General features: G+C 44.6%; 1 protein-coding gene across 1 annotated transcript in view; it reads right to left on the bottom strand.

Annotated features, from left to right (window-relative positions):
• LOC143986870 (uncharacterized) overlaps positions 1-26,600 on the bottom strand; it is a 377,747-nt gene that overhangs the window by 103,633 nt on the left and 247,514 nt on the right. Inside the window, exon 19 of the mRNA XM_077485277.1 lies at positions 23,935-24,249. Coding sequence (XP_077341403.1) covers positions 23,935-24,249 — 315 coding nt within the window. The remainder of the gene's footprint in view (positions 1-23,934; positions 24,250-26,600) is intronic.

The following is a 26,600-nucleotide window of genomic DNA, read 5'->3' on the forward strand; positions in this document are numbered from 1 at the left end:
CGAAAGTATGTATTAATAGTGTTTTGAATGTCATCTCTCACTATTTGGTCAGTAAGGAGTGTAGGGTTAAGTCTCCAATTAAATGCGGGTTTGCGGTGTGCACCCAGTTCAACTGAGATAGCCGTGGGTGCGTGGTCAGAAAGAGCAATAATGCCAATCTCAGCTGCAAGTAAGTTACCCAAGTCTCTTTGTGAGACAAAGATCATGTCAATTCTTGAGTATCGTTTGTGAGGTGCGGAGTAAAAGGTGAAGTCCTTCTCCGATGGGTGCATGGATCTCCACGCATCCACCAGAGTCAATGACTGCAGTAGTGTTTTCATTTGTTTAAGGAGCCTGTAACTAACATGGGTGTGTCCAGAAGAGGTGTCCTTCAGGGGTGAAAGAGGTATGTTGAAATCCCCACCCAGAAGAACACAACCCTCCGCAAACCATTTAAGTTCTTCGATTATTTTGCCACAGAATGGCACATGGGAGGTGTTCGGGAAGTACACATTAGCAAGTGTTATAGGGGATCCCTCCCAGGTGCCCTTCAGGAACAAATATCGTCCCTCAGGGTCAATAAGTTGGTGTTTTAGTTCAAAGGGTGCGTCTTTGTTCAGTAGGATGGACACTCCTTTCGTTTTGGCAAGGGGATTGGTTGAGTGATAAGCTTTGGTGTATATGTTGTCAGTGAGTTTAGGAATATTTTTGTCCTTGAAGTGGGTTTCTTGTAGAAATACCACAGAGGGACGCACTTTTTTAAGTTCTCTTAGCAATCTAGACCGTTTCTCAGGGATATTCAGGCCATTCACATTATGTGAGACAAGAGTTGGCTTTTTCCCTAGAAAAGCATATGCCATCTTGACCGTTGGTATAGGATGGATGGGTTCTGAAAAAGCTACTTCCGTGAATGAATGTCACAGGAGTTGTAGTTGGTATAGCGTGGTAGGGTAGGGTGCTGTGGGTTAGGAGAGGAGAATGCGTATGTGCGTGAGGTACGGAAGGGGAGTGGGGGAAGGGGGTGGGGGGGTAAGGTAAGGGGAGAGAGGGGGATGAAAGACTGAAGAATGTAAGGTATTAAAGAAAAAAATATAAGTACCCACCAGACACTAGTCGGTGGTGGGTCTGTTTGGGATTCAACCAATATGCGTTTGCGTTGGTATTTTCCCTTTGGGGGTTAGTGGGAGGTGATCAACAAGCAATCAAACTGTGACTGTTTCTTTGGACTGCTTTGTGGCAGCGGTGTAGGTGACCAGAGGTGGGGCCCAGCGTAGTGCATTGTGTCTAATCCTCAACAAGAGGACATCTGTAAGTAAGTTATCTGAGACCAGTCAGTGGCATCTATAGTAGGCTATAGTGTATTTGAGTGGTGGGGGAGGAGGGAGATGTACAAGTTATCATTAATCGGTTTGCTAGAAAGGTTAACAATATAAACACTTTATAAACCATTCAAAAGAAGCTAAGGTCTAGGCACCAAGCTGTAGAACGAAAACTGTCAGAGAGAAAGGAAAAACCCACCACACACAAAAAAAAAAAAAAAAAAAAAAAAAAAAAATATATATATATTTAACCCAAAGCCTAAGTGATAGAGTGTTCAACTGTCAACTCTTCCGGATTGCATTACTAGGTCCAGGCATCTCCGTGTATTCTAGGGGTAGCCTAGTCCCTCGGCTGTTAGCCCCAATTATGCGGAGGGGGGCCTAGTCCAGATGGACTAAATAATGTCCACAGGGTCAGCCTGTTATTGATTTCTGCTGTTAGTTGCAAGGGTATACCATCCCTCATGTTATGTTGGGGGGGGAATATACAGTAATGGGTCATGCAATGTAACTCACTGTTCTGTAGTCAGGTAAGATACACCATCTCTGGAGATGTAGGGGAGCATCTCATGCACCCATAGCGATATTAGGTGCTTAGCCCTTTGCCCTTCTCAGAGCCTAAATAAAAGACAAAAAGTTAAAGCATAACAGAATAAAAGTCAACGTTGTTGCTGCAGAATGTTATAATCTCTCCGCAAGGAACTGAAGTCTAACTATGTTAGGGGAGGGGGAGGTGAAAAGGGGGAGTCTCCAGCTTTTAGAGTTGTGTGCCGCTCTATTGCAACCGGATAGTAACAACTGAATAGTGGGTGAGTTTTCCATAAACAAAACAAAACAAGGTGGGTTGTTCCAGTTCATGATGCCGTACTAGAAAGCTGGTAGAAACTTGCATCAGGACAGGAATTATGTTGTAGAGGGTTCGGTCATTTCAGTAGCCTCTTGATTCTCTCCCTCTCGGGCTTCTAGCACTTTTGGAGGAGGCTGGGGACTCTAAATTGTGTCTGTCAGCGCTTCTGCGGTGTTTGCCTAGCTGATAAGGCGATTGTGCCTGGGTGAGACCTGCTGAGAATTGTGGGTTGTTGATCGCCGGCGGCACGAGGAATTCTGCATACCACTCCGGGAGTTCCACCGGTGTAATCTGTAGCTCCTCACAGAATTTTTGAAGGTCTTCAGGTACTTTTAGCATATGCTGTTTCCCCAGAAAGTTTGCTTGTAGTGCGAACGGGAACTTCCATCTGTAGTTGATTCCTTTTTGCTTCAGTACTTCTAGAAGCGGGCGTAACGCTCTTCTATTTTTAAGCGTAATGGGCGACAGGTCTTGAAAAAGTTGGATCTCAGCTTCTTCATGCACTATCCTTTCCTTCATCCGTGCTTTGTGGAGGATGTCTTCCTTCAGGCTGAAGTTCGATAGACAACAGATGATGTCCCTCGGGGGTAGTCCATCTTGCGCTCTGGGTCTGAGAGCCCTATGCGCCCTGTCAAATTCAATGGGCGATTGCTCCGGCCGTTCGATGAGAGTGTTAAAGATGGCAGTTAGGGCTGGTCTGATCTGATCTGGGGGTACCGATTCAGGCACTCCTCTGACTCTGATATTGTTTCGCCTGCCTCGATTGTCCAGGTCTTCAATCTGCCTGTTCATAGCGATCAAATGTTGGGAATGCGAGTTAGTGATGTCGTCCAGCCTGATCAGTGCCCTGTCCCTCCGTTTCCCAGCTCTATCCGTGATTGCCATTTGCTCAGATAGTCTCATTAGCTCGGTTTTAATATCTGTGATGGCTGCAGCAAAGGAGCTTTTGATATCAGCGGCAATGTCTGTCATAGCTGCGTAGGTAAGGAGCTGGTCTGTCTTGCCACGTCCTGCGGTTGAGTCTTCAGATGCCGATAGGGAGACTTCATCATCTTCCATATCTTCCGCAATACTGTTTCTTCGTGACATTGCCATTTTAGGGCTTTTGCTCTCTCCACAATATTTAAATTTGCTAAGGTTTGCTGGCGAATTCTTTTTCTTCTTCTGGGGTGTCCCCACAGAGCGGAGAATATGGCTGTGTGTGCTTCTCTTTGATTGTGTGGACATATTCGTGTCAGGTCTGTTTTCAGTGTACAGGCCCTTCTGGTCACCAGAGTTTCTCTACATTACAGTCATGTGTGATGTTCACCAGGCCACTGCCCCTATGGTAGAGTTAGGCAGTTCTTGGGTAGGAGAACTGTATTGTCGGTGGGGTGTGCACCTGTGCTGGGGTTATGCTGAGGAAGGGTTGGGTGATTTCAGTCCAAGCTGAGCTAGTTAGTTAGAGAGGTACAGGGTGTACTTGGAGTAGCAAGATGGCCGCCTTCTGCATTAAATAGGCCTGAACCTCAGGTTTTCCCTGCTCTGCTGGACCTAGCTTCCTGAGCCCCCAAATTCTGCCCCCAGATCTGTTTGTGGTGTAGGTTCCCACTAAGAATGGTGGAGTTAGTCCGCTGTGGGGGGGGGGGGGGGGATGCTGTGCTGGTACTCACTGCGGCCTGGTGGAGATGGAGGCCGGATCCAGGGCCTGGATGGTCGCTCCGGGAGACCTCCGGACACTGTACTCTGCTGACCAGGCCGTGCTGTGTCCGGTTGGACAGGGATGTATGTCCGCTGGGCAGGCTCCACACTCCGGCGGCGTGATGGCAAATGTTGGCGCGGACCTGCGTTTCTGTAGGCCGCAATATGGCGCCCGGGGCTCTGCAATGCGGTCGGATGGAAGTATACCGCTCAGGATGGGTATTTTTCCCGCCGGCAGCCTCCGGGAGACAGCTCCCCAGACCCCAGGTATGTTGTGTGTGGATTCCAGGGGTGGGTAGCGGTGGATGGCTGGCGTTCTTTGTCCGGGCTTCGTAGGCCCCAAGATGGCGGCGCCGCGTCCTCGGGTGGCGGCCTGCCACGGCCCGGAGGTCGGTGTTTGCGGCGGTTTCGGAGGACAATATTGGTAGCAGGTTGTGCCCCGCACTAGCGACTACCCCGATGGGCGGTGGGGAACCGCGGAGAGGTTCGTCGGGCTCGGATGGCCAGCGATTACTAGTAGGCCTCGGCGGAGCTCCTCAGATTCGCGTCCGCTTACTTCCGCTTCCGGACACGCCCCCCTTGACTCCTTTTTTTGAGGTTTATCTCCAGACAGTCGAATAATAAAAACAGTAATCAGCCAACTAATCAATTATGAAAATAATCATTAGTTGTCGCCCTACAGAGGACCCATTTACTAGTTACCTTGAGGGGGGAATTTAAGATCCTCAGAGACAAAGCTGCCTGATGTGGGCGGAGTCCTGGTTTAGGGGAACCAATCAGCTCATGTCTAGTAATAATCTTTGTATTTCTATTTTAGTAGATGGACGGGAGATGAGGAAAACCTCAGAGGATTGTCTCACTTTGTCTCCAGACTGTAAAGTAGAAGATGAGGACATCACACAGTATAGTCCAGGAGAAAACCCGACTACCTCAAATGTCCATCCGGCACCACACAGTGTAGATGGACCATCGTATTCCTCTTATCCTGAGGAACCTCAGACTGTGCGGGACGGGGCCGTCCTTCCAACAGAGAAGAGGTTTTCCTGTACTGAGTGTGGGAAGTGTTTCCGTCGTGAATCCAATCTTAATGTGCATAAAAGATCTCACATAGGAGAGAAGCCGTATTCCTGCACTGAGTGTGGGAAATGTGTTGTACAAAAATCACATCTGATAACACATCAGAGATCTCACAGGGGGGAGAAGTCGTATTCCTGTACTGAGTGCGGGAAATGTTTTGTACAAAAGTCACATCTTGTCACACATCAGAGATCTCACAGGGGTGCAAAGTCATTCCTGTACTGAGTGTGGGAAATGTTTTTCACATAAGTCTCATCTTTACAGACATCAAAGATCTCACACAGGGGAGAAGCCGTATTCCTGTGCTGAGTGCGGGAAATGTTTCCCTTTTAAATCCAATCTTGATGTACATAAAAGATCTCACACAGGAAAGAAGCCATATTCCTGTACTGAGTGTGGGAAATGTTTCTTAGTGAAGTCCCATCTTCTCACACATCACAGATTTCACACGGGGGAGAAGCCATATTCCTGTCCTGAGTGTGGGAAATGTTTTTCACAGAAGTCCAATCTTTACACACATCAGAGATCTCACACAGGGGAGAAGCTTTATTCCCGTTCTGAGTGCGGGAAATGTTTTTCACAGAGGTCCGATCTTTATACACATCAGAGATCCCACACGGGGCAGAAGCCGCATTCCTGTCCAGAGTGCGGGAAACTTTTTCACGGAAGTCCATTCTTTTTTTTTTTTTTTTTTTATCAGAAAAAGTTTTTTATTAGAAAACATAATGGTACAAGACAACCATGACAATGGCCACACAATATACCAACGCACATATTATGAAATCAGAGTAACAATCATATTCTTCCCATGAGTAGCAAATCAAGGAGGTACATTAAATGAGAATAAGTGAGACCAGGGCGTTGTTGTACAAACAAAATAAACAGGGTGTCAGCAAACATGACATCAACATAATAAGCAAGAGGGAAGAAGGAGAAATCTTCCGTGCAGTCACAGTACCTGATTTTTTCATTTTCTGTTTAAAAGAAACAAAATAAAAGAGTAAAAGAAAAAAGAAAGCAGAATAGAATAGGGGGAGGGAGAGAGAGTCAGATCCCTGAGAGCCAGAATACATGGAAGTAGTACCGTACATAATACCCACATCTATCAGTATTCAATATCATGCTTCAACAGTTGTATACAAAAACTCTAAGCAGGTAAGTTATAACCCATGGCAGATGTCGAGGTCAGATTAGCCCTGCAGCAACCTATTTTGAATCAACTGGTGCGGTGCCAGGCCTGGTAAGTCCAGCCAGTCCTGCCACATATTATAAAACTTTTGGGGGGTGTTCCTATGTTGGTATGCCAGCCTCTCACGTATCAGCATCCTATTAACCTGATCAATCCACTGTTGCCTGCTGGGTACCCTGGGCGTGATCCACATCTGGGCTATCAATTTACGAGCTACATAAAGCAACCGGAGGATTGCCGTGTGGACGGCTGGGGTAAGGGACTCCTCGTCCAGGGCCCCCAGCAGGCAGATCACCGGGCTTGTGGGAATCACGATTCTGAACACCTGATGAATAGTCTCCAAAATCGCAGTCCAATAACGAATCAGTTTAGGGCACTTCCAGAACATATGGAGAAGATCTCCATGGTCTCTTTTACATTTAGGGCACAAGGGGGAGTCCCGAAGGCCCCAATCATACAGTTTAGCCGGTGTCTTATAGGCTCTATGTAGCAAATAAAGATGTGAAAGTCTCTGGGAGGCCGACACTGATACCCGGTGGGCAGAAATAAGACAGAGATCCCAGGTCTCTCCATCTAGAGGTCCTAGGTCCCCCTCCCATACGGAAGTCCATTCTTTACACACATCAGACATCTCACACCGGGGAGAAGCCGTATTCCTGTCCTGAGTGCGATAAATGTTTTTCAGCAAAGCCTAATCTTTACACACAGAGATCTCATACTGGGGAGAAGCCGTATTCCTGTCCTGAGTGCGGGAAATGTTTTTCACGGAAGTCTTATCTTTCCACACATCAGAGATCTCACACGGGGGAGAAGCCATATTCCTGTCCTGAGTGCGGGAAATGTTTTTCACGGAAGTCTTATCTTTCCACACATCAGAGATCTCACACCGGGAAGAAGCCATATTCCTGTCCTAAATGCGGGAATTTTTTTTCACAGAAGTCCAATCTTTACAAACATTAGAGATCTCACACGGGGAGAAGCCACTTTGCTTTCCTGAGTGAGGAAATTGTTCCTCTCTGAAGTCCTGTCTTCCTGTACATCAGGGATCCCACAAAACCCTTGAGGTGTATTAGTGCCTTGAATGCAGAATAGCTGATTTTCATCATGTAAGAAACAGTTCCATGGGTGTGGAATTTTTTTGAAAAAAACTACTTGTCCAAGGGACTATATCGGGTTCCCAAACTCCTTGTCCCTTATGACAATCTCCTTGTTCCTCATCTACCAGAGAGCTCAGCAGCTGTGTGGGAGTTCATTGAAAACTACAAGCCGACATTGGCAAACGACAGAACTCTGTGAATGAATGGCACGGCCGCGCTCTTTTCATAAAGTGATAGCTGGTACGGGGAACATCTCGCCACATTGTTGTCACACAGAAGGTTCGGATCACTGAGCCGCTACAGGAACAGGAACATGTAAAATGTTTGAACACAAATTTCCCAATTTTTGGGTAAAATATAAAAGCCGAGGTTACACCAAGTAAATAGATACCTAACACATGAAACCTTAAATTTGTGTGCACCTGTGAAATGATGACAGACTTCAGTACCCTATATTTTCTGTAGGCGATGCTTTAAAAGCCCCCTATAGGTCCTCAGTTTAGTGTTACGGAGGAAGTCTGGTGATAGAATTATTGCTCTCATTCTGGTGTGTGTGGCGATATGTAAAATGTTTATCACAATCAATGTTTTCAGGCATAGGCGCCCCAATGTGTGAGTTTGTATATGTGGGGGCGGGACCTCTGATTTATTTTTGGGGGGGTATGTGCCTGGGTTTAAATTAAATTTTGTACAATTAAAAAGAATATATTTTTTTCATCACATAGAGCGGCCTTTTTCAGCCAGGGTGCCTTGAAGTTTCTTTAGGGATGCCTTGGCAAAATGCCGAACAATTGCCCCAAAATTGTATCCAAGCCGGAGGGTGGATGAAGCCTTTTAGTTACACAAAGCCTCAGGTTTTCATTGTACACTATTATAACCTTCTAGCTGCCAACCACCTAACGACCAATGACATCATGAGCTGATAAGGAGGATGTCAGTTGCCTGAATATCATCCTTGTGTGACCCTCCCCCGCCTCTCTCCATCAGCTTTGAGGTCTCATTAGCTGAGTGATGGAGAAAAACTGAGGGAGAAGAGAAACATTGGCATACTAGTCAGTATTAGTGTGCAAAAGTGTATTTGCTTTTGAAGAATAAATCACTTATAACGTTGGGTGTCTTAATTGTATTGATGTTGTTGCATTATGTAGAACTATTAGAATAGTTTTTACATTTTAGATTGAGGTGCCTCAAGACTGTCCATAAGTTTGGAGGGCAAAAAAAGGTTAAGGAACACTGTCATAGAGGGCAAAAAGTCCCCTAGGTGATGATTTTTTGGCGGTAGGTTCTCTTTAATGAGACATCCAGGATCTGGAAGACCCCCAATGTCTCCCCTGTGTTCCACTGAATGGAATGTAATGCAGATCACACTCCATTATATTTTTTCCCGGCTTGATAGTCGGGGAAACTGTCAACATGGACCCGGAAGTGATGTCATACATGTCACTTCTGGGTCAGGAACAAAAAGGGGAGAAGAGCGGATGTGTGTCCTCTCTCCTCCCTCCCCTCTATTCATCATCACCTGCTATGCTGGTCCCGGATCCACAGATGGGCAAGATGAGCCCGGGATACATAGCGGGTGTGTGTCGGGATGGGGGCACTTTACCAGAGGGGTGGGGAAACATTCGCTCAGCCACCCGAATGCTTCCATCCGGCAAGGAAACCTGCCCCCTGCTTGCCCACAGCAGGGCTAAATGTTAAAAAAAAGACCTGTCCGGCCCTCAGAACTGCATGTCCCGGGTATCAGGCGATAGGAATTCTTCATCCCTGGGTTCATAAGGAGATCAGAGATCACCAAAGACATGGATGAAGTGTTGTACCGTGTTGGCCATTGATAGCAGTAGAAAAATAAAAATGGAGTCATTACCTTTTATTGGCTGAATACATTTTGTGGTGTAAGCGTTCACAAACACTTATGCCACATACACGCGATCGGAATTCTCGTCGGAAGAAGCTCTGATGGTTTTCCCGACGGAATTCCAACGGAATTCGGCTCAAACTGTCTTGCCTACACACGGTCACATCAAATTCTGATCATTTATAACGCGGTGACGTACAACACGTATGACGTGACTAGAAAAAGGAAGTTCAGTAGCCAATAGCTTCTGTCTCGTAGTTGAATCTGAGCATGCGTGATTCTTGGCGTGTCGGAATTGCATACACACGTTCGGAATTACCGATAGAAAGTTTTTCCGTCGGGAAAATTGAGAACACGCTATCATTTTTTGGCTGGTGGAAATTTGGACAGCTAAATTCCGATGGAGTATACACATGGTCGCATTTTCCGATGAAAAGCTCTCATCGGTCTTTTTCTGGACGGAATTTCCGATTGTGTGTACGCGGCATTAGAGGCTTTGTTTATTTTCAGTTGGTTGAATGAATGTGAGCAGCATTCGCCCAGCTGTGATGAATATTGGATGTATTTATTTCATACGCTGATTTCCTTGGCTCCATCTATTTACTAATAGAGTTAGGCAATTTAAACTGATTATTTTTTCTTTGTAAATTTCACTTTTATTTAGTAAGAATAAGAAAATGTATAGGGCCCCCCAAACAGACAGACCAGACCCACTGAATCTAAGGCCGCGTACACACGCGCGGACTGTTCGCCCAACTTTGTCCGTCCAACAGTTTCGGCAAACAGTCCGCTCAAATTTAGCATGGACGGACATGGCCACACACGACGGACGAACAGTTTGCTGAAACCGTGCGCGATGACGTGAACGGCACGTACGACGGGACGAAAAATACGACATCCTATACACTGCAATGCAACCTTCCGACGTGGAAATCCTTTCTGAGCATGCGCGAGACTTAGTTGGCCGAACAAGCCTACACACGAGCGAACAGTCCGCTGAAACCTTGTTTCAGCGGACAGTTTTTCGGAATTTCCGTAAGACCTTGTTCGGCCAACTGTCCGCTGAAACTGTCCGCTGAAGCCCCACACACGAGCGGACTGTCCGCCCAAACACTGTTCAGCGGACAAGGTTGGGCGAACAGTCCGCGCGTGTGTACGCGGCCTTAGATGGATATTAAAGAGGTATGGGGGACCCCCAAGGCAAAGAACCTTGTCCTCATGTTGATGAGGAAAAGGGACTAATCCTCGCAACCCTGGCCTGGTGGATGTGGGGGTTGGTGGGCAGGGGGGGCTTATCAGTATCTGGAATTGCCCAGATACTACCCACTACATGAATGAGTTTGGAGAACATAGTACATAGCAGATAGCACCCCTACTCCTTCACAAAAAGTAAAATAAAGTAATAAAAACACTCAATGTCCTTTATTTACAAAAAAAAAGGCTCTCATTATAAATCTTGATGCCAAACCCCCCACTGACCCGCCACACAGGAGCGATCTCCGACGTTAACACTCGATGACAGATGGCGCCCTGAGCTGTCATCAGCTATATAAAGGAAGGGGCAGGAATATTGGTGACATCATTGCCCAGATATGGCCATATTCAGACTATGATGTCATGATCTATGTCCCACCCATTTGCCTACGTGGCTATGTAAGGGAATGGGTGTGGTGAAGTCAGCGGTTGCTAAGGACGCAGCTGTTGCAGTCAGCCGTTGCAGTCAGCCGTTGCTTCCCTAGAAACCAGTGACAGCCAAAAGCCGCTACATTCATCTGCACCAAATGCCGTAAACGTTGGATGTTGAGAAGAATGTGGGAGGAGCCAGTGTTCATACAATCTTCTGTTCAGACACGGAGCTCCTCCCTAATGCAGATTATTGTCAGTGTATGGAAGTGATTGTATCTGGCAGACAGGGATCTGTATGTGTGTGTGTGTAACACTGCCTGGCACAACACTCCCATCACACACTTCAGCCAATCTGCCCTAAATCGTGGGGGTGGGGGAAGAAGTCATCGCACCAGGATTTTAGATTGAAGGATCACTTGGGTGATCCTCTGAAGTGTGTGGGGATCACTTGTCTGCTACACACACACCTTAGATTGTATGAAATATTTGTATCTGCCTGTGTGTGTCCAGCCAGATAAATGTGGAAGTCTCCCTCCAGTGGTGGTCAGCAGTATTGCAGGCTGTATTATAGCTGGTTTTATCTTCCCAAATAAACCAACCCCTCATTTCTCCTCCACCAGTCAAGACTCTCACTTCAGTTAGAAAGTCACTGTGGGCATGATTTTCTTTGACATCCAACATTGGTGTCAGTGGGAAAAAAATAAGTCTCATTATTCATGTCCCTGTGATAAAATAAGCCCCATTGCTGGTGTCAGTGGGATAAAATAAGTCACATTCTCGGTCTCAATGAGATAAAATAAGACCCATTGTTGGTGTCAGTAATTAATATAAGCCCCATTGTTGGTGTCAGTGAGAGAAAATAAGCCCCATTGTTGGTGTCAGTGAGATAAAATAAGTCCCATTGTTGGTGTCAGTGAGATAAAATAAGCCCCATTGTTGGTGTCAGTGAGAGAAAATAAGCCCCATTGTTGGTGTCAGTGAGAGAAAATAAGCTCCATTTTTACTGCCAGTGAGAATAAAGTGTAACCCCAGCCCAGCACTGGTGGTCAGTGGTGGTACTTACCTGCTCACACGCTCCCGCTTCCTCTCTGCTGATTTCAGAGTTCTACTATCACTGTCAGCAAGGAGATCACGGCTCCCCACAGTCTGCTATAATTGCAGTGCTTGGTGATGCGACCCAGAGAGTGTTCCAGCCGTCATCCCCTCACTGACACTCTGAGTCCTGGAACCTGTGAGATGAGGACACGATGGGACAGTGGACTAAATCCCGGGACTGTGCTTCATCATCTGGAAGCAATGGCAAGGCTGTAATCACATTATGAGATATTTCTCAGGGCTGCAGTTACTTTGAACTCCACAAGATGGTGAGCTTACTTCTCAAACAGGAAGTAGCAGATTGGAGACAGACGGGAAGTGACGTCAGGTACAGACAGGAAGTTTCCGGGTGAGAGGTGAGTTGGGAGGAAGTAGAGAGGAGACATTGCTGGAAGCGGCAGCAGAGGAGGCATATCTTCCAACTTTTTGAGCTGGGAATGAGGGACACCTATCAGCACAAGTATGCAGGCATAGGACAAACCTCCTGCCATGCCCCCTTAAAGAAGAATTGTACAAAAAAAAAAAATATTGGTTACAACCACAAGTGCTTTTTTTTACCACTACTATTCTTTTATATTGGCTTTTGGAATTTACAAATGTACCAATTTAGAGATCAGATGAAAGGTTTAGAGCTGGAAAACACTTTTTGATAGATAAAATGTGAATTTTATATACAACTCTATAGATCAGACCAAAATGAGGAGGAATGGGGGACAGAGGGACATTGCTCTGAATCAGGGACAGTCCCTCGAAATCAGGGACAATTGGGAGCTATGGAGGAGGTAATAAGATCTTATTTTCTATTTACGCCCAGTAACCCCCCCCCCCCCCCCCCCCGTCATGTCCGTCCTCTTCCTCCATAGTCACTGTGATGTCTTTTATCTCCAGCAGATGATGATACACACATATATATAGTGTGGAAATGTAGAATAACCCCGTATATTACAATGAGGGAATTTATGGTCTGTATTGATGTTGGTAAATGTCGGTTCCAGACATTGTATGTGGGGGGAATGAAATGATAATTAAAGGTCGGGATTACTATGGCCCTACAGTTGTTCAGGAACTACAATTCCCATCATGCCTAGTCATGTATGTGAATGTCAGAGTTTTACAATGCCTCATGGGATGTGTAGTTCCGCAACAGCTGGAGAGCCGTACTTTGAAGATTCCTGGTCACTCTAGCATGTCTTGAAAAAAGGTGGGTTCTCATGTACCTTATATAATGCCCAAGAAATATCATTTGGAAAATACAAGTGGGTCATGGCACATCTACATTCCAAATTTGGCACTTAAGATATTCATCCACTATGCAATCTGATTAGCCAATCTCTGTACAACTTGATATTGAGGCAAAATAGGTAATAGGAAGACGCCCTTGAACAATTAATTAAAATTATAGGAAATCAAACAGGCTCTTGCACTAAATCTCATTTATTTAAAGCGGTAGTAAACCCGCAAAAATTATTATTATTTTTTTTAACACCTGCAAAGCAAAAGGCATAATGAGCATACTAGCTCATTATGAAATACTTCCCTTAGAACGAGGCCCCGACATCTGGCCCGATCCACACCGAGGGAGCTGACATGCTCCCTCTGCGTTTTTTCCGGGTATTGCGGCTCCGGCGCTGTGAGTGGCCGGAGCCGCGATATCATCACTCCCGCGCATGCGCGCAGGAGATTTCATCCTCGCCGGGCCGACCACTGCCGGTCTTTCAGCCGAGAATCCCCTTGTGCGCATGCGCCGCTGCAGTCAGCGGCGCATACCGAGGGGAATATCTCCTAAACCGTACAGGTTTAGGAGATATTTTTTTTACATACGGGTAAGCCTTATTATATAAAAAATGAGTATACAACCGCTTTAAGATCTAACTGATTGCAGTGTATGGTCACCTTTAGAGATCAAGATCTGAAAATATTAATTTATTAGGTTTAGAAAAACTGAAAACTTTGTAATACATTGAAAGATTTGGGTAAAAAAAAAAAAATAATTTCAAAGATATATTAGAAGTAATAGGAATGAGATTAGCATCAAAAGGGTTTATTAACTGAGAACACCTACTAATTGCCTAACAAGACACATCCAATGAGATGAAATTAACCAATTGTATTGGGCGTGCGCTATTATCAATGAGAAAACCTGATCCTGCAAAGCCTGCGGAAGGATCCTCGTATTCTTCGGATCAAGGAGAGGGACCATTACTGGCTGGCCACTCTCCTTGATCCACGGTACAAGGGTAAGGTTGCCGACCTAATCTTGCCATCGCAGAGGGAGCAGAGTATGAGACATCTCCGGGAGGCCTTGCAGAAAGGTCTGTGCAACGCGTTCCCAGAGACTGGGAGGTTACAAACTCCTGGTCCTGGACAACGTGTTGCTGAGGCATCGGTCAGAAGGAGCGGTGGAGAAGGTGGCCGTCTGACTGATGCTTTCAGACAATTTTTTAGTCCGCAGCCCCAAGGTATGATCGGTTCCAGCAACCATCGCCAGCGTCTGATTTACATGGTGCAGGAATACCTAGGGGCAAGGTCAGACTTGGACACCTTTCCCACCGAAAATCCTCTGGCTTACTGGGTCTTGAGGATGGATCACTGGCCAGAGCTTGCACAGTATGCAATTGAGCTACTGGCCTGTCCTGCATCCAGCGTTCTTTCGGAACGCACCTTCAGTGCTGCTGGTGGCTTCGTTACCGATCACAGGGTGCGCCTTTCCACCGAATCAGTTGATCGACTGACCTTCATCAAGATGAATCAGTCTTGGATCACCCACAGCTACCAAGCACCTGAAGCTGATGTAACCGAATAATTTTTTTGAAATATCACATCCCTTCAAGACTGCCTATGCTGATGCTGAGTGACTGTCCTGTTATGTTGATTGTCTATCCTCTTCCTCCTCCGCTGATATGTTGGAAGAACATTTCTGGTTCTGGGTGATGCCATCAGCCCAATTTTTCTGCCCCTGTTTAACAGGGGCTTTTAATTACAATTTATGATGTAATGCTTTGCAGCAGGGCTAATTCCTGCAATAAAACTAGAGTATATGGGGGAGGTTGCAGTGTGGTGGCACCAGCACCAGTGCCTAAAGCCCAATTTTTCTGCCCCTGTTTAACAGGGGCATTTAATTACAATTTTTGATGCAATGCTTTGCAGCAGGGCTAATTCCTGCAATAAAACTAGAGCATATGGGGGAGGTTGCAGTGTGGTGGCACCAGCACCAGTGCCTAAGGCCAAATTTTTCTGCCCCTGTTTAACAGGGACATGTAATTACAATTCTTGATATAATATTTCACAGGAGGGCCCCTTCCTGTGCCCACCCAGAGTAACGGTGAGGACTTATAGTGTTGTGGCACCAGCACCACAACCACCAAAGGTCAATTTTTCTACCACTGTTCAACAATGGCATGTAATTACAATTCTTGATATAATCGTTCACAGCAGGGCGCTACAGCGCCCACCAAGAGTCACTTTGAGGGCTTACAATGTTGTGGCAAAACCAACACCTTGTTCCGCCATTTCTGCAGAGCATATAGGGCAGGCCCCTACTTTCAAACATCCAACTTACAAACATCTCCTACTTGCAAACGGAAGGAGACAACAGCAAGTGAGATGAAAAAAGATGGACGACAAAACAAATTATACGGGGGTGATAACCCTTCCCTATGTTTTCCAAAAAGCTTAAAAATAGTTTTTTTGACTGGAGCTACACTTTAAAAATGTACCAGTTGAAAATTACAAACAGATTCAACTTAACACAACAAACCTACACAGTCCCTGTCTTGTTTGCACCGCCTGTATACTGCTGTTCTGAGTATATAGGGCCTGGGGGCCACACACATTTCCTTTTTAAATATGGGTACAGGGTTCCCCTTAATATGCGTACAAGACCCAAATAGGCTGGTAATGGGCAGGGAGGGCTACCCATGCCATTTTTCTCAATGATTTTCAACCATATTGCAGGAACCAGATATAACATTAAAACCGCAAGCAGTTTTAACCACTTTCAGACCGGACCATTTTGCTGGTCAATGACCAGAGGTCTTTTTACAATTTGGCACTGCGCTGCTTTAACTGGTAATTGCGCGGTCATGCAATGTTGTACCCAAACAAAATTTGCGTCCTTTTTTTCCCACAAATAGAGCTTTCTTTTAAAGGTATTTGACTGACTCTGCGATTTTTATTTTTTGCGATATAAACGTAAAAATACCGCAAATTTTGAAAAAAAATGATATTTTCTATTTTTGTTATTAGAAAAATCCAATAAACTCAATTTTAGTCATACATTTAGGCCAAAATGTATTCAGCCACATGTCTTTGGTAAAAAAAAAGTCAATAACTGTATATTTATTGGTTTGCGCAAAAGTTGTCACATCTACAAACTAAGGTACATTTTCTGGAATTTACGCAGCTTTTAGTTTATGACTGCCTATCTCATTTCTTGAGGTGCTAAAATGGCAGGGCAGTACAAACCCCCCCCCAAATGACCCCATTTTGGAAAGTAGATACCCTAAGGAAATTGATAAGAGGCATGTTGAGCCCATTGAATATTTTATTTTTTTGCCTCAAGCGATTGAATAATGACAAAAAAAAAATTATTTATATTTTTTTACACAAAGTTGTCACTAAATGATATATTGCTCACACATGCCATGGTTATATGTGGAATTGTACCCCAAAATACATTCTGCTGCTTCTCCTGAGTACGGGGATACCACATATGTGGGACTTTTTGGGAGCCTAGCCGCGTACGGGGCCCCGAAAACCAAGAACCGCCTTCAGGTTTTCTAAGGGCGTAAATATTTGACTTCACTCCTCACTACCTATTACAGTTTTGAAGGCCATAAAATGCCAAGATGGCACAAAACCCCCACAAATGACCCCATTTTAGAAAGTAGACACCCCAAGCTATTTGCTGAGAGGCATGTTGAGTCCATGGAATATTTTATATTTGGCACAAGTTGCGGGAAAATTACAAACTTTTATTTTTTTTTATTTCTTTTTCACAAAGTTGTCACTAAATGATATATTGCTCACACATGCTATGGGCATATGTGAAATGACACCCCAAAATAAGTTGTGCTGCTTCTCCTGAGTACGGGGATACCACATATGTGGGACTTTTTGGGAGCCTAGCCCCGTACGGGGCCCCGAAAACCAAGCACCGCCTTCAGGCTTTCTAAGGGCCTAAATTTTTGACTTTACTCCTCACTACCTATTACAGTTTTGAAGGCCATAAAATGCCAAGATGGCACAAAATCCCCACAAATGACCCCATTTTAGAAAGTAGACACCCCAAGCTATTTGCTGAGAGGCATGTGGAGTCCATGGAATATTTTATATTTTGCCACAAGTTGCGGGAAAATTACAAACTTTTTTATTTTATTTATTTTTTTCACAAAGTTGTCACTAAATGATATATTGCTCACGCATGCCATGGGCATATGTGAAATGACACCCCAAAATAAATTCTGCTGCTTCTCCTGAGTACGGGGATACCACATATGTGGGACTTTTTGGGAGCCTAGCCGCGTACGGGGCCCCGAAAACCAAGCACCGCCTTCAGGCTTTCTAAGGGCGTTACAGTTTTGAAGGCCATAAAATGCCAAGATGGCACAAACCCCCCCCCCCAAATGACCCCATTTTGGAAAGTAGACACCCCTAAATTTAGGGGTACACTAGTGAGACTAGGTAATAAATGGCGGGTGCCCTGAAACTATAAAAAAATAACTAACCAACCAGCGTCACCTGTAACAGTTATATGGTGATCACCGGGGAAAGGGTTAACTAGGGGGCAATCAGGGGGCTTTATGTGGTAGTATATGGGGGTCCCTGGCGCTATAAAAAGCTGCGGCGAACCTAAATACCTACCTGCCTAACTAGCGTCACCTGTGACACTAATACAGCGATCAGAAAAACGATCGCTTATTAGGCTGGGTTCACACTGGAGCGATGCGGGAACGCCACGAATCTGCGGCGGGTTCCCGCATCGCATGCCTCCCGGCGGCAGTTCACACTGCCCTATGCGAACTGCTGGGAGTGTCAGTGAAATGTTAATGACACCCCCAGATCAGTTCGCATATCGCAGTGCGATCTGCAAACTCGGATCGCATGGTGTGAACACCCATGCGATCCGATTCTGCTGCGGACCAAAAAAAGGGTCCCGTGCGAGTTTGCGGCGCGAATTCAGCCATACTATCTGTATGGCTGAACTCAAATCGCACAGAGATCGGATGTGATTTGCACTGCAGTGCGGTGCGAATCACATCCGTTCTCATAAACCGCTGCAATGTGAACCCAGCCTTAGTGACACTGGCGACGGGGGGTGATCACGGGGTTAAACCTTTATTGGGGGGGTTAGGGGGGTACCTTAGAACTAAAGGGGGCTAACCCTAACTGCCCTAACAGTTATTACAGTCACAAATGACACCCGCCGGGTGATCAGGGGGTTAAACCTTTATTAGGTAATAAATGGCAGGTGCCCTGAAACTATAAAAAAATAACTAACCAACCAGCGTCACCTGTAACAGTTATATGGTGATCACTGGTGAAAGGGTTAACTAGGGGGCAATCAGGGGGCTTTATGCGGTAGTATATGGGGGTCCCTGGCGCTATAAAAAGCTGCGGCGAACCTAAATACCTACCTGCCTAACTAGCGTCACCTGTGACACTAATACAGCGATCAGAAAAACGATTGCTTATTAGGCTGGGTTCACACTGGAGCGATGCGGGAACGCCACGAATCCGCGGCGGGTTCCCGCATCGCATGCCTCCTGGCGGCAGTTCACACTGCCCTATGCGAACTGCTGGGAGTGTCAGTGAAATGTTAATGACACCCCCAGATCAGTTCGCATATCGCAGTGCGCTCTGCAAACTCGGATCGCATGGTGTGAACACCCATGCGATCCGATTCTGCTGCGGACCAAAAAAAGGGTTCCGTGCGAATTTGTGGCGGGTGCGGCGCAAATTCAGCCATACTATATGTATGGCTGAACTCGAATCGCACAAAGATCGGATGTGATTTGCACTGCAGTGCGGTGCGAATCACATCCGTTCTCATAAACCGCTACAATGTGAACCCAGCCTTAGTGACACTGGCGACGGGGGGTGATCACGGGGTTAAACCTTTATTGGGGGGGTTAGGGGGGTACATTAGAACTAAAGGGGGCTAACCCTAACTGCCCTAACAGTTATTACAGTCACAAATGACACCAATGCAAAAAAAAAAAATGCAATTGGTGTCACTGTGACTGGGGGGGCAGGGGTAATTGGGGGGGTGATCGGGGGGTGAAGGGGGGGTGTGAGTGTGCCTGGCATGTTCTACTGTGAAGTGTCGTGTTGGTGCAACTCACCGATCCTCTCTCCTCGGTGCCGGAACGAAAAATACAGACACGGAGGAGAGATTACATCACTTCCTCTCCTGTGTTTACATTACAGGAGAGGAAGTGATGCAATGCTTCACTTCCATTCGTCAGGAGCGATCGCGAGGGGGTGGCCATGAATGAATGGCCGCCCCCTCATCCCGGATCGCTTCTGAACGAAAACCGCCCGCCGCTGGCACCGGGGGGGGGCCCCGATCGGGCCCCCCACCCGCGGGAAGGCAGGGACGTACAGGTACGCCCATATGCCTGCTCGTGCCATTCTGTCGACGTATATCGTCGTGCGGCGGTCGGCAAGTGGTTAAATGGTGTTATTTCCGTTTAATGTCATTTTGTGCAGGGTCTATTCTAAACACGGGAAAGACGTGGCACTTCACAGGCATACTACAGACACCCCCCAGGCACCATATTTAAAGGAATATTTCACTTTTTTTTCACTTTAATCGTCATGAAAATCAGTGCTCCCGCCAAAACAGCCATTTTTAAAAACATTTTAGGCATTGACCCATGTCCCCTGGGGCAGGAGCCAGGTCCCCAGACCCTTTTTAGGACAGTATCTTGCATATTAGCCGTTAAAATTAGCACTTTTAATTTCGAACGTTTGAGTCCTATAGACTTCAATGGGGTTCTAACGTTCGTACGAATTTGGGGTCCGTTCGAAAGTTCTAGTGCGAACCGAACCGGGGGGTGTTCGGCTCATCCCTACTCTCCACCTTTCTAAGTTGGGCATTTACAAGCCATTGGGTGAAGCCCCATGATTAGGTCACACAGAGCCACATGTGCCAATCCTGAATTCAAAAAGGTGTGTAAAAAGTGTCACGCTTGTATAAAAAATTGTCCACGTACAAGTGGTACCCCTTTCCGAATAGGGGGACACCAAGTCCCAAACAATCTTGCCACTGCTCCCTATGTGGACTGGACACAAGTCCATCTAGTTCAACCAATAATAAAAAAAAATTAAATACAATGCCGTATACACAATCCTTTACCCACAGGTAATCCAAAAATTCCTTCCCGATCCCCTGAGAGGCAATCGGATATTCCCTGGATCAACTTTACCTATATAAATGTTAGTATCTGGGTATATTGTGTACATTTAGGAAAGAATCCAGGCCTTTTTTAAAGCAATCTGAGTTGGCCAAAACCACCTCTTAAAGGAATCTATTCCATGTTTTCACAGCTTTTAATGTGAAGAAACCATTCCGTATTTCAAGACAAAATCTCTTTTCTTCTAGACATAAAGAGTGCCCCCTTGTCCTCTGTGATGAACATAAAGTGAATAACTCCCCTGTTGACCTATCACAGAGCTTATACATTTTGACCCCAGCCAGAAAAATTTGTGAGGGAGTCCCCTACGCAGAAATATTGTTAAGGCATATACAAAAATATAAAACGAAAAATCAACCAGCGCTAAACACAATAAGATAAGTGAAAAAGTGAAAAAATGCAGCTAGAATACTATAGGTCAAAATACCAAATCCCACATTACAAAGTAAAAAAGTAACAGTACAGCGCAAATATATAATATAAATAATTAAATAATTCAACAACACAAAGTGCATAAAACACAAAAGTCCATAGGTGAGAGAAAAGATGCAGTAATCATCTGCACAAGCGGACTCTTCCTGATTACTGCATCTTTTCTCTCACCTATGGACTTTTGTGTTTTATGCACTTTGTGTTGTTGAATTATTTAATTATTTATATTATATATTTGCGCTGTACTGTTACTTTTTTACTAAGGCATATACAAGTCTGAAAATTTTTGGTTAAAGTGATTTGCAAGGGGCCGAATTTTGTGGAGCTGATCATATTCAGGGTCACCCGAGGACCCCAGAGTTCACTGTTGCTCAAATGCATTAATCGCATTACATTCTCGTATCTACGCCTGGTCATGGCAGCAGAGAACACAGACATATAATGAATTGAGTCTATGGTCCAATATGACCACGACTCATTCTTTTTAGTAATGCTTATGTTGAGGGTTAGGCTCAAAAAAGTCTTAGCCCTTGTACACACGGTCGGACATTCCGACAACAAAATCCGTCTGATTTTTTCCCAACGGATTTTGTCAGAAACTGGTGTTGCATACACACAGTAGGACAAAGTTGTTGGAAAATCGGATCGTTCAGAACGTGATGACATTCATTTGTTAGGACGGGACTACCTTCAGGCTAGTAGCCAATAGCTTTGGTCTCGTAATTTGATCTGAGCATGCGTGGCACTTTGTCCGATCGGAATCCTCTACAAACGATCGGACAAGGTCCGATCGGATCATGTTGTCGGAAAATTTTACAGCCAAGCTCTCAAACGTTGTCCATCGGATATTCCGATGGAAACAGTCCAATGGAGCCCACACACTGTCGGATTATCTGACAACACGGTCCGATCGGACATTTTCCGTCGGAATGTCTGACCATGTGTACAAGGGCTTAGGCTGGATTTACATATATGATTCATGACAGGAGAATGTGGGTCTTTGGTTCCGATTCATGTGCAAATTCGGGCCTGATTTGCAGCTGAATTGGTGAACAGGGAAGCGCCAGACCCCCTGCTGTGAACAGCGCCCACAGTATTTGTGAACCCAGCCTTAAATATGGAAACCATATTAAGTTTCCATTCAAATGGTCTGGCAAGGTTTGAATTTGGGATTGTGGTGATAAACTGATAAGCATATAAATTGCTTTGGTCCACAATAGATCTATGCAGATCTTCAGTGAAAAACAGCTGCAAAAAATTTGCTGTTTCCACCTGAATTCTGGGTTGGGCAGTTAATGGGGGAAGTAAGGGTGCTGCAGAATCTGGAGGCTCCCAATCAGGATTTGCAAGTACAGCAGGAAGGGGCATGTGTTCTAATTCTTGGTGGCTGCGGGACACTACTTGTGCCAGCCACCATACCAGCTTAGACTGCACTTATAGGACTCGCCACATCACCAAGTGGTACTGCAGTGCTAGTATGTACAGGATCAAAATGTACTAGGCCGCTGGTTCTCACCAGTACACCAAAAGGTAGAAAGGTATTGGTATTCTGCTGCATACAATCATCATGCGATTGTACCATCAGCAACGTGGGCATGGGGTCGGGTACGCCTAACCTTAGAAGGGGCCACCATGCCATTGTCTGAGCTATCTGTCAGGGTGTCACTGCTCTCTACAGGTATGTATTCGGAGCCTGATTTTGACAGTGAGGACTCCCCATCACTCTCATCTGTCATGCTCAGAATCCTGTAGGCCTCTTCACTAGTGTACCATTCGTTTGAAATTTTGGCCACTAAATTTACAGGTATCTAGTGTGACTCACAGGTAAAAGAGCACCTGGCTGTCAGGGACTATTTGAACCACTAAAAATAAAATGTACCTTTCAACACTGCGTTGTTTTTGTGTATCAGAAGTGACAGTGATCTACTGACACGCCACTTGTTGGGGGGCTAAACACAGGTGCTGGAGCTGATTCTGCTAATTCTGCATTTTTGGGAACACTAAACTATACTATTGGGGGACGCAAGTATAGTTCTGATCTGATGAAATTATATATATATATATATAAATAATATCCCAGTACTGTCTCCCTAAATTTCACAATTCATACATATACACCATAAATCATAAAAAATGATTAGTACATATAATTCAGTTGTGCAAAAAAAGTCCTCCCAACATTTAACCCTTTGATTGCCAGTAACACTATCACTCACACATACTATAAACCTTGATTACTAGTATGGTGTCTGAATGGAGCAATCTCTCTCATATATATATATATATATATATATATATATATATATATATATATATACACATTTTTAAACAGACCTCTAAATGTTTGTGAAATCTTCCACCACAAAATGTACTCAGCCAATGAAAGGTAAAGACTCCATTTTTATTTTTGTACTGCTATCAATGGCCAACACGGTACAACACTTCATCCATGTCTTTGGTGATCTCTGATCTCCTTATCAACTGTTTCTTACATGATGGAGATCAGTCATGGAGTATATCTGAGGTTTAATTGAATTTAATCTTTTGGTTGAGTGGCAGCCAATAGAGGGATTGATGGAGGGGGGTAGCAGATGCCGATCAGTTTGTGAGGTGGATGAGCCTGGCAGCAGCATTCATGATGGACTGAAAAAAGGAATAGCCTATGTAAAGGTAAGCCAATGAGCAGGGAGTTGCAGTAGTCGAGGCGAGAGATGACCAGGGAGTGGATTAGAAGCTTTGTGGTGTCGTTGAGGTGGTGTCGTGAGGTTGAGGTGGCAAGTTGTGGACAGTGAATGGATGTGGGGCCAAAAGGATAGTTCAGAGTCCAGGATTAGGGCTAGCACCCTTGGCATGTGGGGATGGGTTGGTAGTTGAGCCGTTAATTTTTGACAGAGAAATCGGGGGAAGAGGCAAGTAGGGGAGGAAATATTATGAGCTCGGTTTTGGGTAGGTTGAGTTTGAGGAAGTGATGTGACATCCAGGCTGATATGTTTGTTAGTAGGTTGGTGATGCTCGAGGAGACTGATGTTGTGAGTTGAGGGGCAAAGAGATATATTTGGGTGTCATCTGCATAGAAACCGTATTGAAAGACATGGGAGGCAATCAACTGACCCAAGGGAGGAGGTGTAGATTGAGAAAAGAAGATCAGGGGATTGCTATTGTACAGAAAGACAGGACTTCATTGAGTAACAATTCCCTCACTCAGGACAGGAATACGGCTTCTCCCCCGTATGAGATCTCTGATGTCTGTAAAGAATGTACTTCTGTGAAAAACATTTCCCGCACTCAGGACAGCAATATGGCCTCTCCCCTGTGTGAGACCTCTGATGTCTGTAAAGGCTGGATTTCCTGGAAAAACATTTCTCGCACTCAGAACAAGAATACGGCTTCTCACCTTTGTGAGATCTCTGATGTCTGCAATAATGGGACTTGTCTGAAAAACATTTCCCACACTCAGAACAGCAGTACGGTTTTTCCCCTGTGTGAGACCTTTGATGTGTGACCAGATGTGATTTAGATATAAAACATTTTCCACACTCAGAACAGGAAAATGGCTTCTCTCCAGTGTGAGATCTTTTATGTCTATTAAGTTTGGATTTAGAACGGAAACACTTCTCGCACTCACTACAGGAAAACCTCTTATCAGTTGGAAGGACGGCACCGTCCCGCACAGTCTGAGGCTCCTCAGGATAAGAGGAATACGATGGTCCATCTACACTGTGTGGTGCCGGATGGACATTTGAGGTAGTCGGGTTTTCTCCTGGACTATACTGTGTGATGTCCTCATCTTCTACTTTACAGTCTGGAGACAAAGTGAGACAATCCTCTGAGGTTTTCCTCATCTCCCGTCCATCTACTAAAATAGAAATACAAAGATTATTACTAGACATGAGCTGATTGGTTCCCCTAAACCAGGACTCCGCCCACATCAGGCAGCTTTGTCTCTGAGGATCTTCCAATTCCCCCCTCAAGGTAACTAGTAAATGGGTCCTCTGATCTCCTACCAGATCATTTCTTTATTCATGGACCTTAGTCAGAGAGCGAGGAAACAACGAGAACTGTCTTTTATAGGAGTGACAGTGATGAGGGGATTATAGGACGAGTGTCCCCTCCCCCTCTATCACTCATTGCCATCTTCCCAACACAAGAAGTCCTGCACTTCCTTATTTAGTCCATGATTTAGTCATAAATAACAGCGGGGCTGAGCCCCACCAGAGGTCAGAGAGTGAGGATGGGGGGAGAACAACCAAAAAGACTGGACTGATCCTGAAGACCACCATCATTGGGTTATTGACTCCTCCCTCATTATCACTTTCTGTTTAAGGTTCCAAAGGTTGAGGATGTTATCACATTATTATCACCATGTAAAAGTCTGACCTCCAATCAAATCATCAGATATAAAATGTCCAGCTGGTAGAAATGAGTGTAACAAAAGAGAATACATATTATGTTTCTAAAACCAAGAAATCCTGCAAGCTACCATAAATATGTAACACCTCCTATCAGGACAACTGCTAGCACTGATCACAACCTATACAACCAGGCAGAAGTAATTATATATATATATATATATATATATATATATATATATATATATACACACACACACTGCTCTATCTGGATGTTTGCATGAGTGCCCTATTACAATGACACAAAATAAATAAAATATTTATGTGCATTATTTCCATAAAGCGTGTGATCAAAAACATTATAAACCTTATAATCCAAATATATACTGAAATGTATAAGGTTCCTCAGTGCTAATAAATACATAGTTATTGTGAAAACTCCAAAAAAATCATAAAATATAGGATCGAAACCTTCATGTATCAAATATAGTGATCCAAATACATGCGAAAATAATTAAAGTGATCCGATGAACAAAAGTGCTAAGTGCAAACACACTGGATGTCAAAATTTCATATAAGTGTCATTAAATAATGAAGTCTATTCCAAAATTATTCACGGTTTGTACTAGTGATGCAACTCGTGTTCATTTAGGTGCTCCCCCTTATGTGTGTACACTTACCTTTAGTATGTAAGTTCAGTCAGAACACGCTTTTGATAATAATAATAATGAATTCATAATAATAACACGCTTTTGATAATAATAATAACAACACGCTTTTAAACCACCCCTGGGTTCTGTGTCCGTGATGGAGTCCTGGGCTGCTCAGTGGTGTTGCTTCCACACTCGCATAAAACATAGAAAAACTTGATAGTGTGATATCGTTTTTTTAAAATGATATAATTTTATTAGTAAACCATAACTCCTCTGATGGGGTACTCACATTTGCTGGGTGCTTCAGTGCACCACTCTATAAAAAGCCAAAAAACGCAAAAAAAAGCTGAAATAGTGTGTCTCTCCGTTCTGAGACAGATCAGCTGTCTCCTGCACCGTCCTATCCCCTCCCCAATGCGTGTTGATACAGGAATAAATAATCATTTAAAAACAAAAAAACTGTATCACACTGAGGCACTTTATACATTCCGGTATATATTTGGATTATAAGGTTTATGATGTTTTGATCACATGCTTTCTGTAAAAAAAAATTTTTTGCACATAAATATTTTATTTATTTTGTGTCATTGTAATAAGGCGCTCATGCTAACATCCAGATAGCGCAGCATTTTTTAATATATACATATTATGTTTATATATAGCAGTAGGGAAGAGAGCAGAGGTCAGGACTATGTAATGTACAACATATTGTATAAGATACAACAGAAAGAACTACAGTGTATAGGATCATAACTATATAATGCACAACATAGTGCATATAGTGCAGGGGTCAGGAGTATGTAATGTACAATATAAATTATATAGTGTAAGGGTCAGAACTCATAATATTGGTAATCAGTGGAAGCTTCAATGTTTACGTGAGACAAGTTGCAGAGATCCCACACCGCTGCCTCTCATCTCCTGAGACTGCACTCAGTGACTTGGGTCTGAGACTATAAAGACATATCCCTCCACCCGGCACAGA

Source organism: Lithobates pipiens, unplaced genomic scaffold, assembly GCF_037356315.1.
Source record: "Lithobates pipiens isolate NorthernLeopardFrog02 unplaced genomic scaffold, aLitPip1_a1.2 Scaffold_18, whole genome shotgun sequence".
NCBI lineage: Eukaryota > Metazoa > Chordata > Amphibia > Anura > Ranidae > Lithobates > Lithobates pipiens.